Source organism: Tachypleus tridentatus, chromosome 2 (assembly GCF_004210375.1).
Source record: "Tachypleus tridentatus isolate NWPU-2018 chromosome 2, ASM421037v1, whole genome shotgun sequence".
In the NCBI taxonomy this organism is placed as follows: Eukaryota; Metazoa; Arthropoda; class Merostomata; order Xiphosura; family Limulidae; genus Tachypleus; species Tachypleus tridentatus.
In genome coordinates, this window is record NC_134826.1 from 150,955,840 (window position 1) to 150,972,536 (window position 16,697).

At 32.6% G+C, this 16,697-nt stretch overlaps 1 protein-coding gene across 2 annotated transcripts in view; it reads left to right on the forward strand.

Moving 5' to 3' along the window:
- The first annotated feature begins 261 nt into the window (after window positions 1-261).
- The window catches only part of LOC143245364 (uncharacterized), a 37,874-nt gene continuing 21,438 nt past the window's right edge, over window positions 262-16,697 (forward strand). The window contains exons 1-2 of one of the 2 annotated variants that reach the window (XM_076491610.1): window positions 262-415; window positions 9,466-9,521. In XM_076491610.1, coding sequence (XP_076347725.1) covers window positions 337-415; window positions 9,466-9,521 — 135 coding nt within the window. In that variant the 5' untranslated portion in view covers window positions 262-336. Of the gene's footprint in view, window positions 416-9,465; window positions 9,522-13,957; window positions 14,527-16,697 lie in introns of those variants that run through there. The other variant, XM_076491611.1, reaches the window with a different exon arrangement.

Below are 16,697 nucleotides of genomic sequence, written 5' to 3' on the forward strand. Positions count from 1 at the left end.
GTGTTACAAACTTGTTTGTATGAGCTTTATAGAAAACAAGCTATGTCTAGGTGTGTTACAAACTTGTTTGTATGAGCTTTATAGGAAACAAGCTATATCTAGGTGTGTTACAAACTTGTTTGTATGAGCTTTATAGAAAACAACAAGCTATATCTAGGTGTTATTTTCTAATTCATTTTTATGTATTTTGTTATATGTAAAAGTGAAAATATGTCTTTTGTACTGATTCTAATTTTATTTTTACTTTAATTTCAAAATATTATTTGAAGATATTTTAACAATTCTCATCGAGATGAGAAAGAAGAAGAAAGAATACAGTCATTGAATGTTTTACCAATGGATAATTTCACCAAACAAGAGAATGTTGAGATGCTTGTTTTTAAGGATGCAATTTTCCAGTCAATTAAAAAAATGGGTAAGTCTAATGATTTGTAAATACACCTTATAATAAAATGTTATTTTGGTGAAGAAATCCAACATAGAATATTAGAGAATCTTGTGTTAAGATGAACTTAGGTTTATTAATACTGTTCTATTTTGTTCGTAATTCATGAGTTATAATTCTTGAAAAATATTTCAAACAGAAAATATGGAAACAGTGCTCCTGAAAAGAAATTTTAAATTTACCTGTAAAGTGCTTATGTATGAGATTTATTATCTTGTTTAAGTGAGAAGTAATTTTCAAAATATTCCAAAGGACTTTTAACGATCTTACTATGGACAGGTCAAAAGCACATGTCATGACATTTTGGAATGTTATTCTCAATATCTGATTACAACTTTATTTTCATTATTAGGCAAATTTTAATATTTTGCATATGTTTTAATATTAAGAATGTTAAACATGAATTTCGTGTGTCATATGTCTTATTGTCTTGCCTTATTGTTCTATTATGCCTACCATTCAATGTCTGCAGTGGTTAATGAACTAAAAACTCAATCTTCAGACTTTTAAAAGTAAGAATATAAATAAATATTTTTTGATTTGTTGTGAGATCAATATAGGAATATATTAGAATCAATACTATTTATATTTATTGTTAACTTCAAATATAGAAATTATCGAGAGGATAGAAATTATAACGATCTGGGTGCAAGTGATGGTATCTCTTATGTTTGATGATTTGCTGCATATGGAGATAAAGAAAAATGATATTTTGGTTATAAACTTTCTAAAGATAAATTTTTACATATTCAAGGTAAACATGTTCTTTACAGAAAGAAAAGGGTAGCTGCAAGTAAAAAAACCAGGATGGCTATTAAAGTAAAGCATCATAAATTTAATAAAATTAAATTGACTGGTGTGACAGAAAATGTACAGAAGATAAAAAAAGTTGGTAAAGCAAAGGATTATAAGATCAAAAAGGATGAATGTGAAAAGAGGGATGATAAAAGAAGGCCTGTATTTAATAGTTATGAAATGACTAGGTTATTCTGTTGTTTTTAATTACATTTTTACTGATGAAGAATTCAGCAATATTCCACATCTTGAACAGATGATGGATGAAAAGAAGATAGAAGTAGATATCTGCATTAATTTTGAACTGGTTAACAAAAATGGAGGAAGTTTAAAGAATGACAAGCCTCCTGGGCCACATTTCCTCAAGGGTTTTGAAAAAGGTTAACTATTACATATATGAGCCAGTTACTGCTATTTTTATCAATCTTTGAACAGTGGACAGGTACAAGAGGACTGGAAACTAGCTACTGAAACTCTTCTTTTGAAGTGATGTGATAAAAAGTTTTTCAGTAATTGTTGACCCATTAACTTTACAACTGTTGTGAAAAATCTGATAAAATATACTTTGTAAAGTCATTTAGCAAGGTTTATAATTTTGCTGGATAACCAACATGGTTTCACTGAACAAAATTGTTGCATTACAAATCTTTTGACATTCTTTAAAAAATATGGTGCTCATGTATAGGAGGGTAAGAGCATAAATTTCACATATTTGGATTTTCAGAAACATTTGACATGACACCACATCAAATACTTATAAAAATATATCTCTATAGGTGTGGAAGATAAATTAGTAAATTGGATAGAAGAGTGGTTGGATGTAAGAAAGAAAAGCATTGTCACAATGTTACAAACAGACTTCTGTCAAACTGGATTAATGTTACGAGTGCAGTACATCAAGGCTCAGATTTAGGACTTTTGCTCCTTTTGGTTGCTGTGTGTGAGATAGATGAAGAAATAATCAATAAATTACTTAAATTTGCAGATAATATTAAGATCTTGGGTGTTACTCTCTGTAAAGAGGTTACTGCTGATTAAAGAATTTATATCATTCAGTGAATTGGTTAAATAAATGGCAAGTGGGTTTTTATTATGATAAGGAAAGATAATGCATGTGGGTTGTTTGGTAATTGATAGCATTGATATATCAACTTTTCTCACACATAACAGTGAAGATAGTCAGCCTAGGGCATACAAATATAATTTTTGACAGGGAGGCAGTCTTTTTCATCTAAGATAGTTCTATTTTCTAGCAGGATGGTTTGCCTTTGGAATGAGTTACCTTCCATTGTGCCAAGGTCTCAAGCAGTGAGGGGTCCTCCACTGATGATTTAAACTCACTTGAACTTTCTGAGTTCATATTTTATCTTCATATTTCAACTGTTATTTTGTTCTATTCTTACTCATACGACTAGGTTAATTTGATCAACCTCATATCCACCATAAAAAGTACAAAATAATTTAAAATTACCATTTTGTCTTTCTATAATTACTTCAAATTGTAGCAGAAAACAACATTTCTTTACACTAAATAATTGAAGATTTCTTAACCTTATACAGCTATTTATAATTAAATGCTTTTGTTTTATTGTCTTTTGGACTATGATTTTTAAAATTCCACCATAAGAAGCAATAAAATGTGTGGTAACATAAAGCAAATGTTACACTAACCAAGTTAGTTGAAGCTTATGCTACTTGTGAGCTGGAAGTTTAGAAATGGATAGTCAGATTTGTGTGTCCAACAAACTGACCCACAGCTCATGGGGGTATGACATGCTGGTGCCTTCAACCAGTTGGGATCTATTTTGCCAATTTGGGGGGTACATTCACATTTTCTGGTGCATCTAATTCATGCCCAGTTTCAAATTTTTTCTCACCATTACTTTGCTACTAACAGCCTTCATGAGGCTATTTACTGAAATCCTTATTTCCTTCAAGTTGATTGGTTTGTTGTCCTCAGTTCTTGCCTTAGACACGTGGTTTCTCTGTAGTTGGGATCTTCCAGGTTGTGATCTGGCCTTGTCCCATGTTCATTTGCCATTCACTTATCTGAGGGAATTCAGTAGTCCATTTTCTTCAGTAATATGCATTTGACCATGTTACTGAAATTTTGTAATTGTGTGGAATCCTTACAGCAACACTCTACCATTTCTTCTTTGGTAGCTCTATTGTTGCTGTCAGAACCGCAAGCTTCAATTCCTCTTTCTCATCCTGGTTTTTCTCAACCTTTATCTATTCCTTTTTTTGGGGGTGTGGCTTATCTTGTCATTTTCTTTAGTGCAAATCACCATGACACCAACAGTTGTGGAAAATTTTATGGGTTCCAGTCCAGTGGGATCATGATTGTGTGAATTTATTCCCATCTGGTAAACTGCCATCAAAGATTAATGGGTTATTTGGATTTTATCAGATGGGTTTTTCCTACACTTTATTTCTCCACCTCTCTGTCATATGTACCCATTTCCATTCCTCTACTTCCAGGTATCATATCCAGCCAGCTTCTATTATTGGTGGTTCATAACCTTCTGCCTTAATTGCCCATCTAACTTGTGAATCATATTTCTTCCTATTTTTATTCCATGCTGTTAATTGTTCCGAAAAAAATTAGAGACTTGTGGTCTGTCATGGATTTGTCCTGCCTCAATCAATTTCTCATTCTATCGTATATTACAATGGAATCCTTTCATACCCTCAGGTGGGCTTTTCCTTCAGGTTTATGGATGACCAAGATGAACTTTGTGAATGGTTACTTACATATCCCAGTAGCTTGGAAGTCATGATCATATCTTTGGTTTGTTCATGAAGTGATGAATTATTAGTTTTTTGCATCATTCTTCTGGCTTGCTTCAGTCCTATTTTTATTGGACAGTTTGAGCATTTTCTCAACTTTTTTTAATAATCTCAGGATGCATTTTTATTATTATGTGGATGACTGGCTGATGCTAGCTCATTCCAAATAGCAGTTTGCTCATTGTACTCGTTATGGGTAGTGGCTCAAGTGAGCTGGTCAGTCAAATTGTAAAAATATTTTCTTCAACCTAACCAACTGCTAATCATTTAGGTGTTTTTTCAACACATATCTCAGTCAGTGCCAGCCTTCTACTTCACCTGATGGAGCTTTTAGTTCACTGTGTTCTTACTGCTCTCTCTACTATAACTTGTGAATTTCTTTCACATTTGGGGATGTGTCGTACTATGGTTACACTTATCCTTTTAATTTGTGCTCATATGCAAGATCTTCCTTGGAACCAATAGAATTTGGCACAGGAGGCTTTGAAGGGTTTTATTACACTACCAGTTAGGTGATCTGTCTTGATAGTTAGACAGGACCCAGATTTTAACAGATGCTTTGCTTCATCCTCCTCATCTGGATTTATATATTTCCATGGATGCTTTGTTCCAGGAATGGGGAGAGGGTGCCAATCAACAGTGGGCTTTGGGGTATGGGTTTGTGGCCGAGAATTCTTACCATTTTTACATTCTTGAACTTCTAGCTGCATGTGAGGCCTTGGATCATTTCTTACATCTGGTAAGGATTTCTTCCAACAATTTCATAGTAACTGCTTATGTCAATCATTATTCTTGATCCTAAAATTTTTAATATGTTGAATTTTCTTGTCTGAGTACACGTGCAAGATATTCCTGTGATTGTGTGTCATTTTATAGTGTTTTCAATGTTGTTGAAGATAATCTATCTTACCCAGACAAAATATATTTGACAAGATGATCCTTTGATCCTCTTGTTTTCTATTGCTTTGCCTTCAGTGGGGTATTCTTCACATTGCTGCCCTTTTCACATCTATCATCCACAAACATTCTCTGTTTTGGACTTTGGTCTTAACTTTGGCTGTCAATTCTACCACTCATGAGTAGAACATCAGGTACCAATATGTGTAACCTGCCATTTGTCTTTTTCACTGAGTGATTTGATCATCTAAACCACTACTTCTCAAGTCCTTCTGACTTCTCCTTTTAGGCGAGCTTAGTCATGATTTCCTCATTTTATTCAGCTACAACCTCCTACTCCACAACCTCTTTTTTTCTCTCTTATTCAGCAACCTTGGTCATTAGTGATTCATCCTACTTTTTATGCTAAGTTTTATCTGGTTCTTGATGAGGAAATCAGGTTTATCCAGATGTATTGATCTGTTTCCAGCTACTGTTCCATTTGCCTTTCCTCCATGGAAGTTTGTCAGTGTAAATGAAACATTCTTAAGCTATTGTTCTGTGGTATAGGAGTTTTCTGCTGATTGGCCAACTTCTATTGTTGAATTTTTTACTTAGTTTTTAACTCGGGGATGCTCCATCACCTCAATTTCTGGCTATCAGACAGCTTACCACGTCATTCATTTTTCCAAATCAGGATATTTACCTCTTTCTTGATACTTTTCTTCTAGATTCATCATTCTCTGTGGTGAAATTTTCTTGCAGATTGAGATGTTAATGTGATCATACATTGACTCACTTTGCCTCTATTCAAATCACTTTCCACACATTCTTTGTTTCATCTTTCCTTTAGGACTTTCTTCTCTTTACCTGTGGACATCGAACATATAATTTATTTGTCAAAGATGTCTCATGTACTCTTTTTCCAGATTGCTCTTTTCTTCACAAAATTTTGATGGATCATGAGGGTAAATCATCCTTTTCTCTGATCTCCTTTCCTTTCCTACCTTTATTCTCATCCCAATCTGAATAGATTTCTCTGTTTTTTGCACGATCTGCAATGTTATAGTGTCTGCACAGCTTTCTTCTGTGCCTTATTTCTCTTTTCATGATAATTACTCATTGTCTGGGCCATGCTCTGTGGTAATAGATACCTGATTAGGTGTTCTTTTACCCTTAAAAATCACACTGTTCAGTGACGTTGACTACCTTATGATATTCCATGACCACGCAGTGCACACTGTTATGATGTGATGTTCCAGAAGATTACATAAATGTCATCCTTGCTATGAAATTTCTTCATGATTATGCCTGCCTTAGACTGTACCACTCATAGATTACATGGTTAAAGCAAAAGAGGATAGTTTTCCAACCCTGCTATGCCTTGTATTGAATAAATTATTATGGTATACTTTGAAAAGTAGGGTTTCCTTGTCACTCATTGCACCATCTTAGGTGTTGAAATTCCTGTGGTCTTTCCATTATGTTTCACCCCCATTTTTTCTTAGTGGAATTTGGAGTCCTCATCACTTTCCCATTTCTAATCACTGGGGTAGTGGTTCATAAAGATATTTTCCTGAATGGTTAAATGAAGTCAAAAACCAATACAGAAATACCAATCAGCAGTGAGTAGAATTGTCATGTAGATAATGTGATATCCACTACTGTAAAACATAGAAAACCAAAGGAATAAGATGTCAAATTAAGGTTCACCCAATTGCATCAATTGAGATCCCTTATTCTATCCATGCATTGATATTGGTTCCAAGTGACTGGGTTTGGGCGTAATGTATAATCAATCAACGTAAATCATCACACATGTATTACGTGTGTCTGTCTTACTTCCTCAACATGTTACATCAGTGTTGTGGGACATTTTAGAGATGCGTGAGATTGTTACTGTTCTTTCCTTATTGCTCTCCCTCAGTGTATCTTATTCTTTTAAACTTTAGTTGAAGATGATATGATCCTCATCCCACCTGTACACTTTCATTGTTTTTCTCATTCCACTTGGATGTGCTCCTCTGTTTTTTCACCTTTTTTCCAATGGGTGAAGTGTGTAACTGTTTTATATGTGGTGTAGTCTCTCATAACAAATCTTTATATTTGACTCCCTTTTCTCAAAGTGTGTCCTTTGATGCTATTGAAGTATTCTTTTGTTTTCTTACACTGATTTAATCCCTCTATCTATTCAGTGTAGAATTCTAGCTATTCATATGAATAGAGGTAATATACTGTATCATAAGGTATACTTTTCCTGCTTTGAAAATGGATTTTTGAAAGGTATTTGTCTTTATTCACATTTCCCACCATTCCTCCTCCTGAAAATGAGTGCTTCCATTTTCTGCCAAAACTTGAAATAATGATCCAGTAGAATTGAACAGAAGGAGTCACATGTGTAACAAGTGTTTGGCACTCTCATTGGTGGAGGGTTCTCACATGATAGTTTGCATGAAAGACACATTAGAATGAGTCATTTCATGTGGAGATAAGAAAGAAGGCTTGTGGCATACTTGAAAGACATTTTTTGCATATAGGGGGCAGCACTAAAGGAGAATAACTATTTTATGTGAGAGTAGGCAAGAACCTGTTGGAAATACATTTTCAGTACAGGAAAATTTATAACTTTCTCCAAGTGGATCTAATTTTTCTCCCTATGCTGTTCTCATAGTCACTAGTACCATCTCATGATTCTTTGCAACATATCTCTTCTTTGAGTGCATTTGTATTTTATTTCATGTGCTCTCAGTCACAGAATGTCTATTTATTAGACTTAGAATTATATGAATGTAAACATTTTTGAATTTTCTAAACAACATCCACCACTAATCACCAAAGGAGAAAAATATTATGTAACAATCTTATAATGTGAGGATTGTATGCCTAAGCACTCACAACTGTAATCTGAATTTAACCAATAAATTATGTTGATAGGTCTGTACTGCTGAAAGATCAGTTTAAACACATGTTGAACTTTGAATTAAACTTGCTGCATGTTTAATGGTCAGTTTTGTCTTTATTTTAAAATATATGAATGATGAGAAACACTGAGATGCATGGTCTAAAATGTCTGCTTTGTAACAAACATCAGAGTACTTAGAAATATAATCTGTTTATATTATTTAGTTTTTACCTAAACATGTGACATAAGTCAGTGATATTATATATATGCAATAATTTTAAATAATATATGTGCATAACAACAATCCCAGAATTAAGTATAACACAAAATAATTAAATATGTTCAGTATTATGACAGTAATTTCCATTGTAAAAAAAAACTTAACAAAAGGATAATGAGAGCAGTCTTTGACCTCAGACCTAGGTTGGCATTTTAAAGACACTATACAGTATAAATTTACTGTTTCCCCTGACCATTTTTAAGCAGGTCAAAAGTAAGGCTGTATAAATAGCTCCCACGTATGTGGTTAAATGGAATTATTTTTCTCGTGAGAAAATCTACTATTGTGAGGTGTGATTGCCAGTTTGTGAACTTTCATTAGTGTTATATTTGTGTTTTTGAATTTTCTAACTGTTCTAGTTTCACTGCATTACTGTTTTACTGGAAAAATTAACTTTCATAACTTTAGTTTTTTTTCTTTACTGTTCTCAAATCTCAGCTGTGAAAGTTTTTTCACTTCTGTGGAAGACACTGAGTGGTCTATGTTTGATTTATGTGGTCATGCATCGTTTAAAAATCTTAGTATGTGAAGAACTTTAGTAATTAATTAAATCTGTTGTGGTAAAACAAAAATGTTGAATGGTTGATAATTCATATTAAATTATTACATGGTAAAATGCCTTCACAACATGTCTCTCTGTTAACACGTAAAGGTTATTCATATAATGTGCATTTAGCATCCATTGAAATACAAAAAACAAATCATGCTCTATACAGTCAAAGTCTAATATTTGATTAGAGTTTTCCTACAGTTGGAGGTGTTTGATTTAGATTAGCTGTCTTTATTGTAGTCTCTCAGCTCAAATTTCAAGACTGCTTGCACAAATGGTCTGTATAGCTTTCCTCAAGTATCCAAAACAGACATAACTAATATTTTATCAGTGGCTACAATTACTGGTAAGGATATTTTGTTTGTAAAGAACCGAATCTTTTTTATTTTACACTATGTACTTGGAAAATAAAGGAATTATACAAATGATTATGTTAGTATTGAGTGCATTATTACAGTTTTGAACACAATTTGTTTTTTATACGATTAAAATGATGATGTATGTTTTCATTAACATTTAATTTTATACACAAACACAATTTATGAAAATTCTCATTAATAATTTTCATTTATTATTATACAATTTCATTGTACTTATTGTCATATTACTTCACTATAGTGGTTGTAATGTAGTAAAATTCTTACTCTGCTCTTTACTTGTTGTTATGATAGATTTACTTTGTAAATTTGAAACTTTGTGACCTTAATTTGTGAAGAACCTTTTTCTTACAAGTTTTAAAATTCATCGTTCATTTGAATCTTATGCTCTTTATAACGTTGTTCAAATTATTATGAAGAACAGTTTATATTTTTGTCATTATTTTCCAGAAAGTGAACACAATTATGAAAAAGGACAGCAAATTGCACATATAATCCCACAAAAGGTATATATCCAAATTTTTTACTTAACAATTTGGAGATTGTTGTGTGTTAGTGTTTCTCTGCTAACTCCAATGAAACAGTTATATCTACAGTGAAGTATTGATGTCATACTTAAAACAGTGATAATTATATACATTAATTTAGATAACAATTTTATTAACAATCAAATAATTTCAAGATTAATTATACTTCAGTCTGAGTATGTTCTTAAACTGAATGACCAAATATCTTGTTTAAACTTCGTGTTCTCTTAATAGGTAATTTAACCTTAATGTCAAAAATAAGTATAAATTACATTGACGACATGTAATTTGAATTCATTTTCTAGAGTATGTGTGTAACAGTAATGTACAATCCTAAGAATAATGCAGACATTGTAACAACCACAAACTAATCATTAGACAAATAAAGCTCTCCTATGTTTTAACTACTTCCTCATGAACAGAAACTGATATACTGAGCAACTAAGAACATTTACACAAGTAAATAAAACTTCTGTTTAATCACTTTCTTACATCTAGAAACTGGTATGTTTAACAGCCTCATAATAAAGCAAATTAGATGTATGTTTGTTCTTACCACTTTTAATTTCAAAATATAAATCTGCAATTTAGCAATGTCCTTTATACTTTCTCTATATATTTAGAACTAAAAGTTTCAAAGGAAATAATATATTTATCAAGTAATATAAATCGGCTTGATTGTTTAAATACAACAATCTAGTTCTTTTTCTAAATTTTCTTGTATACAAGTAATTATATTTTATCATTTGTTTATTACTTGGTCATACACTAATTGATTGTACTCACGACTATGAACACTTCTAGCTGTCCCATTTTATATTTTCTAGATCATTCCTCTCAGCTGATGACTGGTCACTACAGTTCAGACGTTTCAAACTTCTAAATCTGTTCCAACTAGTGCAAGATCGATTAATAAATATTTACTGAAGAAATTACTTATCTGCAAAGCTGATGTTGAGATTATGTTTTAAATGCTGAATTAAGAATCTGTTTAACATCAGTTAGGCCAAAATTCACATGTCACAACTTTTTTTCAGAATTACATTCAAGTTTGAATTAAACTAAATTATTATCAATATTTTAGAATAAACCAGGCAACAAAACATAGTTAATAAATCAAAATTTTATATTACTTAAGTTCTTGATAATATCAGAAACTATTTCTAATAATTCTCAATCTCCCCTCATATCAGAACTGAGATCTTCTCTCAATGTCTGTCTTCTTTTCTAACTTATTTATCACCCCTCTGAGAAGTACAGAATTTAATGTAAGTTACTCATTATGATATAACTATTACACAGGCAGAGAATAATTTTTGTAGCCTTCATTCTCAACATAACATAATATTTTTGGACAACATTGGAGCTATTGATCCATTTCAGCTGTTCTCTAAACTAACTAAAATAAACCAAATTTAAAACCAGCCCTTGTAATTCATATACTAATCAAACTTTTTCTTAAGGCCATTTAAATTTGGTGGCTTTACAACATTTGAAAGCAACTCATTTCAAAGACCACCCATCCTGTTATAAAAATAACTGTCTCAGCTGTAACTGAATCCTACCCTGCTAAAATGTATACTTGTCTCTGGTCCTACTATTTTCACTGGTAAATATAGAGAGAGATTATGCAGTAATACTAACAAATCCATTTACAATCTTAAGTACCGAAGTTGGATACTCCCAAGAGAAGGGTTCTCTTTTCTAGAAGAAAACAATTTGAATGTTTTCAGCCTCGTCTCATGTGACAACCATTCCATCACAGGTTCCATTCATGTAATGCTTCTCTGAATTCTTTCCAACAAATTAAATGCCTTTCCTAAGAAAGGAATCCTAAGACTAAACACAATATTCCAAATGTGGCCTAACCAGTGACCTATGCAATGACATTATAACCTCTATACAGACAAAAATATTTTTACAAGCCCTTATTTGGTTTCAGAGCCATAAACTATAAAATGAGACACATCCTGCCACACCCACCTATCACAACCTGTCTTTAATAAGTTACCAGTAATCTCTCCCAAAAACATTTATTACTACATAATTTATAATCAATTGTTTGTTTGTTTGTTTGTTTTTTGAATTTCACACAAAGCTACTCGAGGGCTATCTGTGCTAGCTGTCCCTAATTTAGCAGTGGAAGACTAGAGGGAAGGCAGCCAGTCATCACCACACACTGCCAACTCATGGGCTACTCTTTTACCAACGAATAGTGGGATTGACCATAAAATTATAACGCCCCCACGGCTGAAAGGGCGAGCATGTTTGGTGCAATGGGGAGTTATAATCAATAGTAAGCCAAAATCTTAATCTGTAAAATAATGTATAATATTATATTATTATATGTACAGAGAATGGTCAATTTTATTTCCAGTTCAAACTGTTCCCATTGGAAAACAGGTCATTGTGCATAGCTGAAATTTTGACTGCTTTTATCGCATAGGTAAAAAGTTTGAATTATTGTGATAATTCCAGAATATTGTCTGGCATCACATGTCATTATTCTATGTTCTTAGTTGCATTATTTAATTAAATAAAAAAATATTTCTTGTTGTAACACAATTTGTGTAATAAAAGTGAGGTAAAATTTTGTTTGTATAGCACAATTAAAGAAGGTAGTGTATTTCTTATTTTCGTGTGTATTCTTTATTTGTTGTTTAAAAGTAACTAAAGTGTAAAAATTAGACACTTATTAGGTTTTATAAAGTTTTTTCATGTAAAATGAACAAATACTACTAACAATAAACATCTCTCACAAACAATGGTTGTGAGTAATTTGTAAGTAAGGTAATGTGAGCTATATGTTCACTGAATGATCTACAAATTGCATGGAAGGATTATTAGTTAGAGATGGCCCATAAGGCAATAACATAAAATTAAATATAAATATATGTATAATGTTATAAACTTTCAGGGTAAACAGTTATGGTTTGCTGTTACAATTTCCATAAAGAAATATAGTAATTGAAAACTATTTCCATTTTCTTCTAAAGTTTATGGAAGGCCTTCCAAATTTCTCATTAAGTGCCTTCATAGTTATAGTATGTGTGGTCACATGGTGGTTATAAAGTTATGTAAAATACACAAGCTTGTTGCAATAGATATAATGTGTTGTGTCTTACAATTTATAATCCTTATAATTATACAGGTAAAGTTGAGAATAATTTACTTCACTGATATTCAGTTATTCTGTCATATTTTGAGCAATGTAGATTTCTCTTTGATGTTTATTTCTTATTTGTGTGGAATATAACATGATTCTTACTGTCCCATATATTTAACTTACTGACTAGAGGGAAAGCAACTAGTAAAAAACATCTGTTGCCAAGTTTTAGGCCATTATAATCAAATAGTGAGATTTTATCTTCCACACTTCAAAAAGTACAACAATATTTAGATAAATAAAATGAGAATCATGAAATTCACAGTTTGTAACACAGTGTGCTTCATTTCTGGGTAATCAGCAGACAAAACAAATTTATTTTCTATTTCTTGTTTTTCTGTGTTTTTGTTTTAGTTGTTTCGCCTTGATCGTGTTCATTGAGTAATTTTCTGATTACCTAGTTTATACTGTCTTAATTTATTTACCCTTGGAATACCTTACTTCTTTCTAATATTAGTGTAACCCAAACGAACTGTTATTACTCTATTATGGGATAGGGTAATACCATGTTTAAGTTTGTGCTAAATATTTTGCTTAACAACCCAGCTCTTCCTATTTTATTTGTTTCATATAAGAATCACAAAGCTTTCTTTCCAGTTGTAGCTGTTACTTATTTGTTTTTTAGCTATTTGTTGAGATAGTATTGGGTTTTTCATTGTCCCAAATTACTCCATTCTAGGTAGCATTTAATGTGGACTTCTCTACTTGTATAAATCTAGACTTTACGGTAAGGAGCTCAGGCATTCTTTTCCTGCTACTTAAGTTTGAAAATGATTCATCGAGTGCAGACATTGGTCTACGTTGACATTTTGTGTCCTTCTCATGTTTATTAATTTCTTTAAATCTCATCAGTGTTTTTCTTGTTTTCCATCACAGTGTAGCTTCTCCTACAGAAAGTTATGTTTGTCTTCTTCCCATAATATTTGAGTCCATGGCTTTCTTTACTACTTTCTAGTTTTTTCATTCTTGATGGGTTATTACTTCACCAGTAGTTAATATGCTTCATCTGCCATCCTTGTAACCTGGCTGACTAGGATCTTAAGGATATTATCCTTACTGTCACCTTAATCCCTTTGAACCTTTGGATTCCTAACCCCTTTACTATCTGTTCCTGAAAAACTTTTAAATCCAGTTTCTTGTCGTTATTTGTCAGCATTATAAAGTGTAAGACATCACTACTTTTTCATACCCTGCTTTGTTATGTCTCTATCCTTCTCTTATCTGGACTGTGCTTTTCTCCATAAAACATCTTTGGCTCATGAGAGTTATAGTTCATTCACCACTACACCTCTTCCTTTTATTTATTAACTTTATTCCTGTTCAAAGTCTTGTCTATTTATTCAGATTTTTTGTTTATTAGAGAAAATTGTTTGGAATGGCATGTGGTTGACTCCTCATGCTTTTTTCACACATTGTCTTCGTTGTTTGACCATTTCTTCTTTATTGGGTTATAAACTTTTGAAGGCTGCCTACAGTTTCTGTTCTGAACACAACAAACTCTCTCTGTCTGGGTGTTTCTTTTTTTCCTTCCCTCTTTTTTTATATAGCCCTCTACTCTACTGCAGAATATTGTTCAGTGTTCTTTGTTGCCTCTCATAGGTGTATAGTTAACAAGGACCTGCCAAATATAGAGCTGTTCTAACCTGGTATAGTATTGAACAATCAATATTCCACAAGGTATTCTCATGGTGCTTCTTTCCCTAAATAGGGCCCAACCTGGTCTATATCTGCTCATGGATTAGCATAAGTAACACTGGAAGGAACTCAAGCTCATCCTCCATGCCTAGTTTGATACCCAGGGATGGCCTTCTTATAAAAGTAAGATTTTTAATCCTTATTATGCTTTCTGGTGTTCCTTTTTCTTCTTCATTTGGAACCTTCAACTTCTTGTCATCAGTTCCCAGATGTTGGATTGATGAACCATGGATGTTGCATTCTGCATGTTAACCTATTTCACTCAGTAGAGAGTAGGGTGGTGTCATTCTGTCTACATAGTACAGTTCACTTCCAGCTAGCTTTTCTCCATCCTAACACTGTAGAGATGTCAGGTTTCCAGATAGTCTGTTGTTAGAGTGGCACAGGATCAGCCAGCACAAGATCGTACTTAGTTGCAAGATTGATCTAACTTTCCAAATTCACTCCACTGGGTTGAGGTAAAGATGGCAGTGATTTCCATCCTATCACTGTCAGGATGGTAGCATCTTGCTTTTTTCTCAGATTGACTCATGATGTATTGGCTGACATATTCTAGCAACACTACACATGTAGCACTTCTGAAAACCTAATGTAGGTTATGGTACTGTGCTTGTATTTTTCATCTGTTCTTGGGACATTTCCTTTCAAGGCAAAGAATGTGTCTTGGTACAGACGAGATGTCGCTGCCCCCAGGTTTACTGCTATACTGTTTCAAAGTACATGACATTGCATGGAATGAGTTCCTTTTGGGCATTTCCTGAAAGGGTCTCATCTGGATAAATCTTCACACCAGTCTCTTCACCACATCAATGCAGTGTTATAGCTAGATGTTAGCAGAAGTCAGTGTTATAGCTGGATGTTAGCAGAAGTTACTATTTTCCAACATTAAAAATCTATTTCTGATTTTTTTCTTCCTTCCACTCAAAACTTTTTCCCACTTCCAGTGGATATTACTTTCATACATAACCATGATTAAACACTCAGTATAGAAGAACCATCAAGAGTTGGTGCTGCACTTGTGTTTGTTGAGAGTTGTTGCATCGTTATTTACATACAAGAACTCAGCAGTTTCATATGGAAACATAAGTGATCAGATGAAAGTCTTAAGGTTAATGTGTAATAAAAAGTATGCATATAGAAAGTAACATTGATGAGAGTGGAGGGACGTATCTATCAGAAATATATTTACTGTGCTGGAAAATGTTAACTTTCATGTTCATTCTTACATCTGAAGTACCTTCCTTCATTACATGTTGATTGAAATCTTAGTGGGCTGGTACTGTTCTCATAATTGGTGTGTAGGTCTATTTTATAGACCTGGGAGGATCAGGATATCTCGCACTTACCCCAACCCCTTTTTGATCAATGCCCATGTAGGTATTTACATTTGTATCCATGCTAATGAATACATTTTTCTCTTCAGTTCATTGTTGCAAGTATCCTGAGTATGTCAAATAGTTCCATGTGTATTTTTCACATTGATTAATTTATACTAATTGTGAGTATTTACATAAATACGCTTATAATGCTGTCATATCAGCTGAAAACTGATATTGTAAAACTGATGTTGTAAAAGTACAACATTTGATTGCCTTTTGAACATAAATACATTTACTCTTTAAGGTTATCTCCATCATGTTTACAGAAGCAATCTAATTCACACAGGTCATTTTTGCCACTGTTTTGTGAAATAATTTAGTGAATTATTTAGGAGTCTATCAGATATAGTTTGTATAATTGCTTATCTGTGCATAAACTTTGATGATGTGGTTCTGGGTACTTTGTATGCTGTAATGAGTAATGTCATTTGTAGTTTATTGATAGTTTTTGATGTTGTGTTTACCCATGCTAGGCAGACATATTCAATTACTGAGCCTATATATGCTCTATAGATCTTAATTATGTTGTCTGCCGAGGTACCATTCTTTTTACCCATTAGACTTCATATATAATTTTTTCACTTCCAAACTTTTGTTAGAATATTCTTTACGTGATTAACCCAAATTATTTTAAATTGTAGGTTAGTGGCCTTTCATTATGGCCTTGAGAATTGTTCCATTCATAAATAATTTGAGTGGGTCCTTTTTTAGTTTTGTTAATATTGTGAAGACTACCAAAGTACTTTTAGCAATAATAGCAGAGTACCCTTTTGTATTAAGTTTCAAATGAATTAGTTTGCACTTCACATATTATGCTTGTCTTGTACTTTTTTATTTCTATTAATAATGAATATTTCTTGGCTTACATTATATTTAGTTTTTGATTAAGTTATCTAACTTCTATCAAACTAAGTG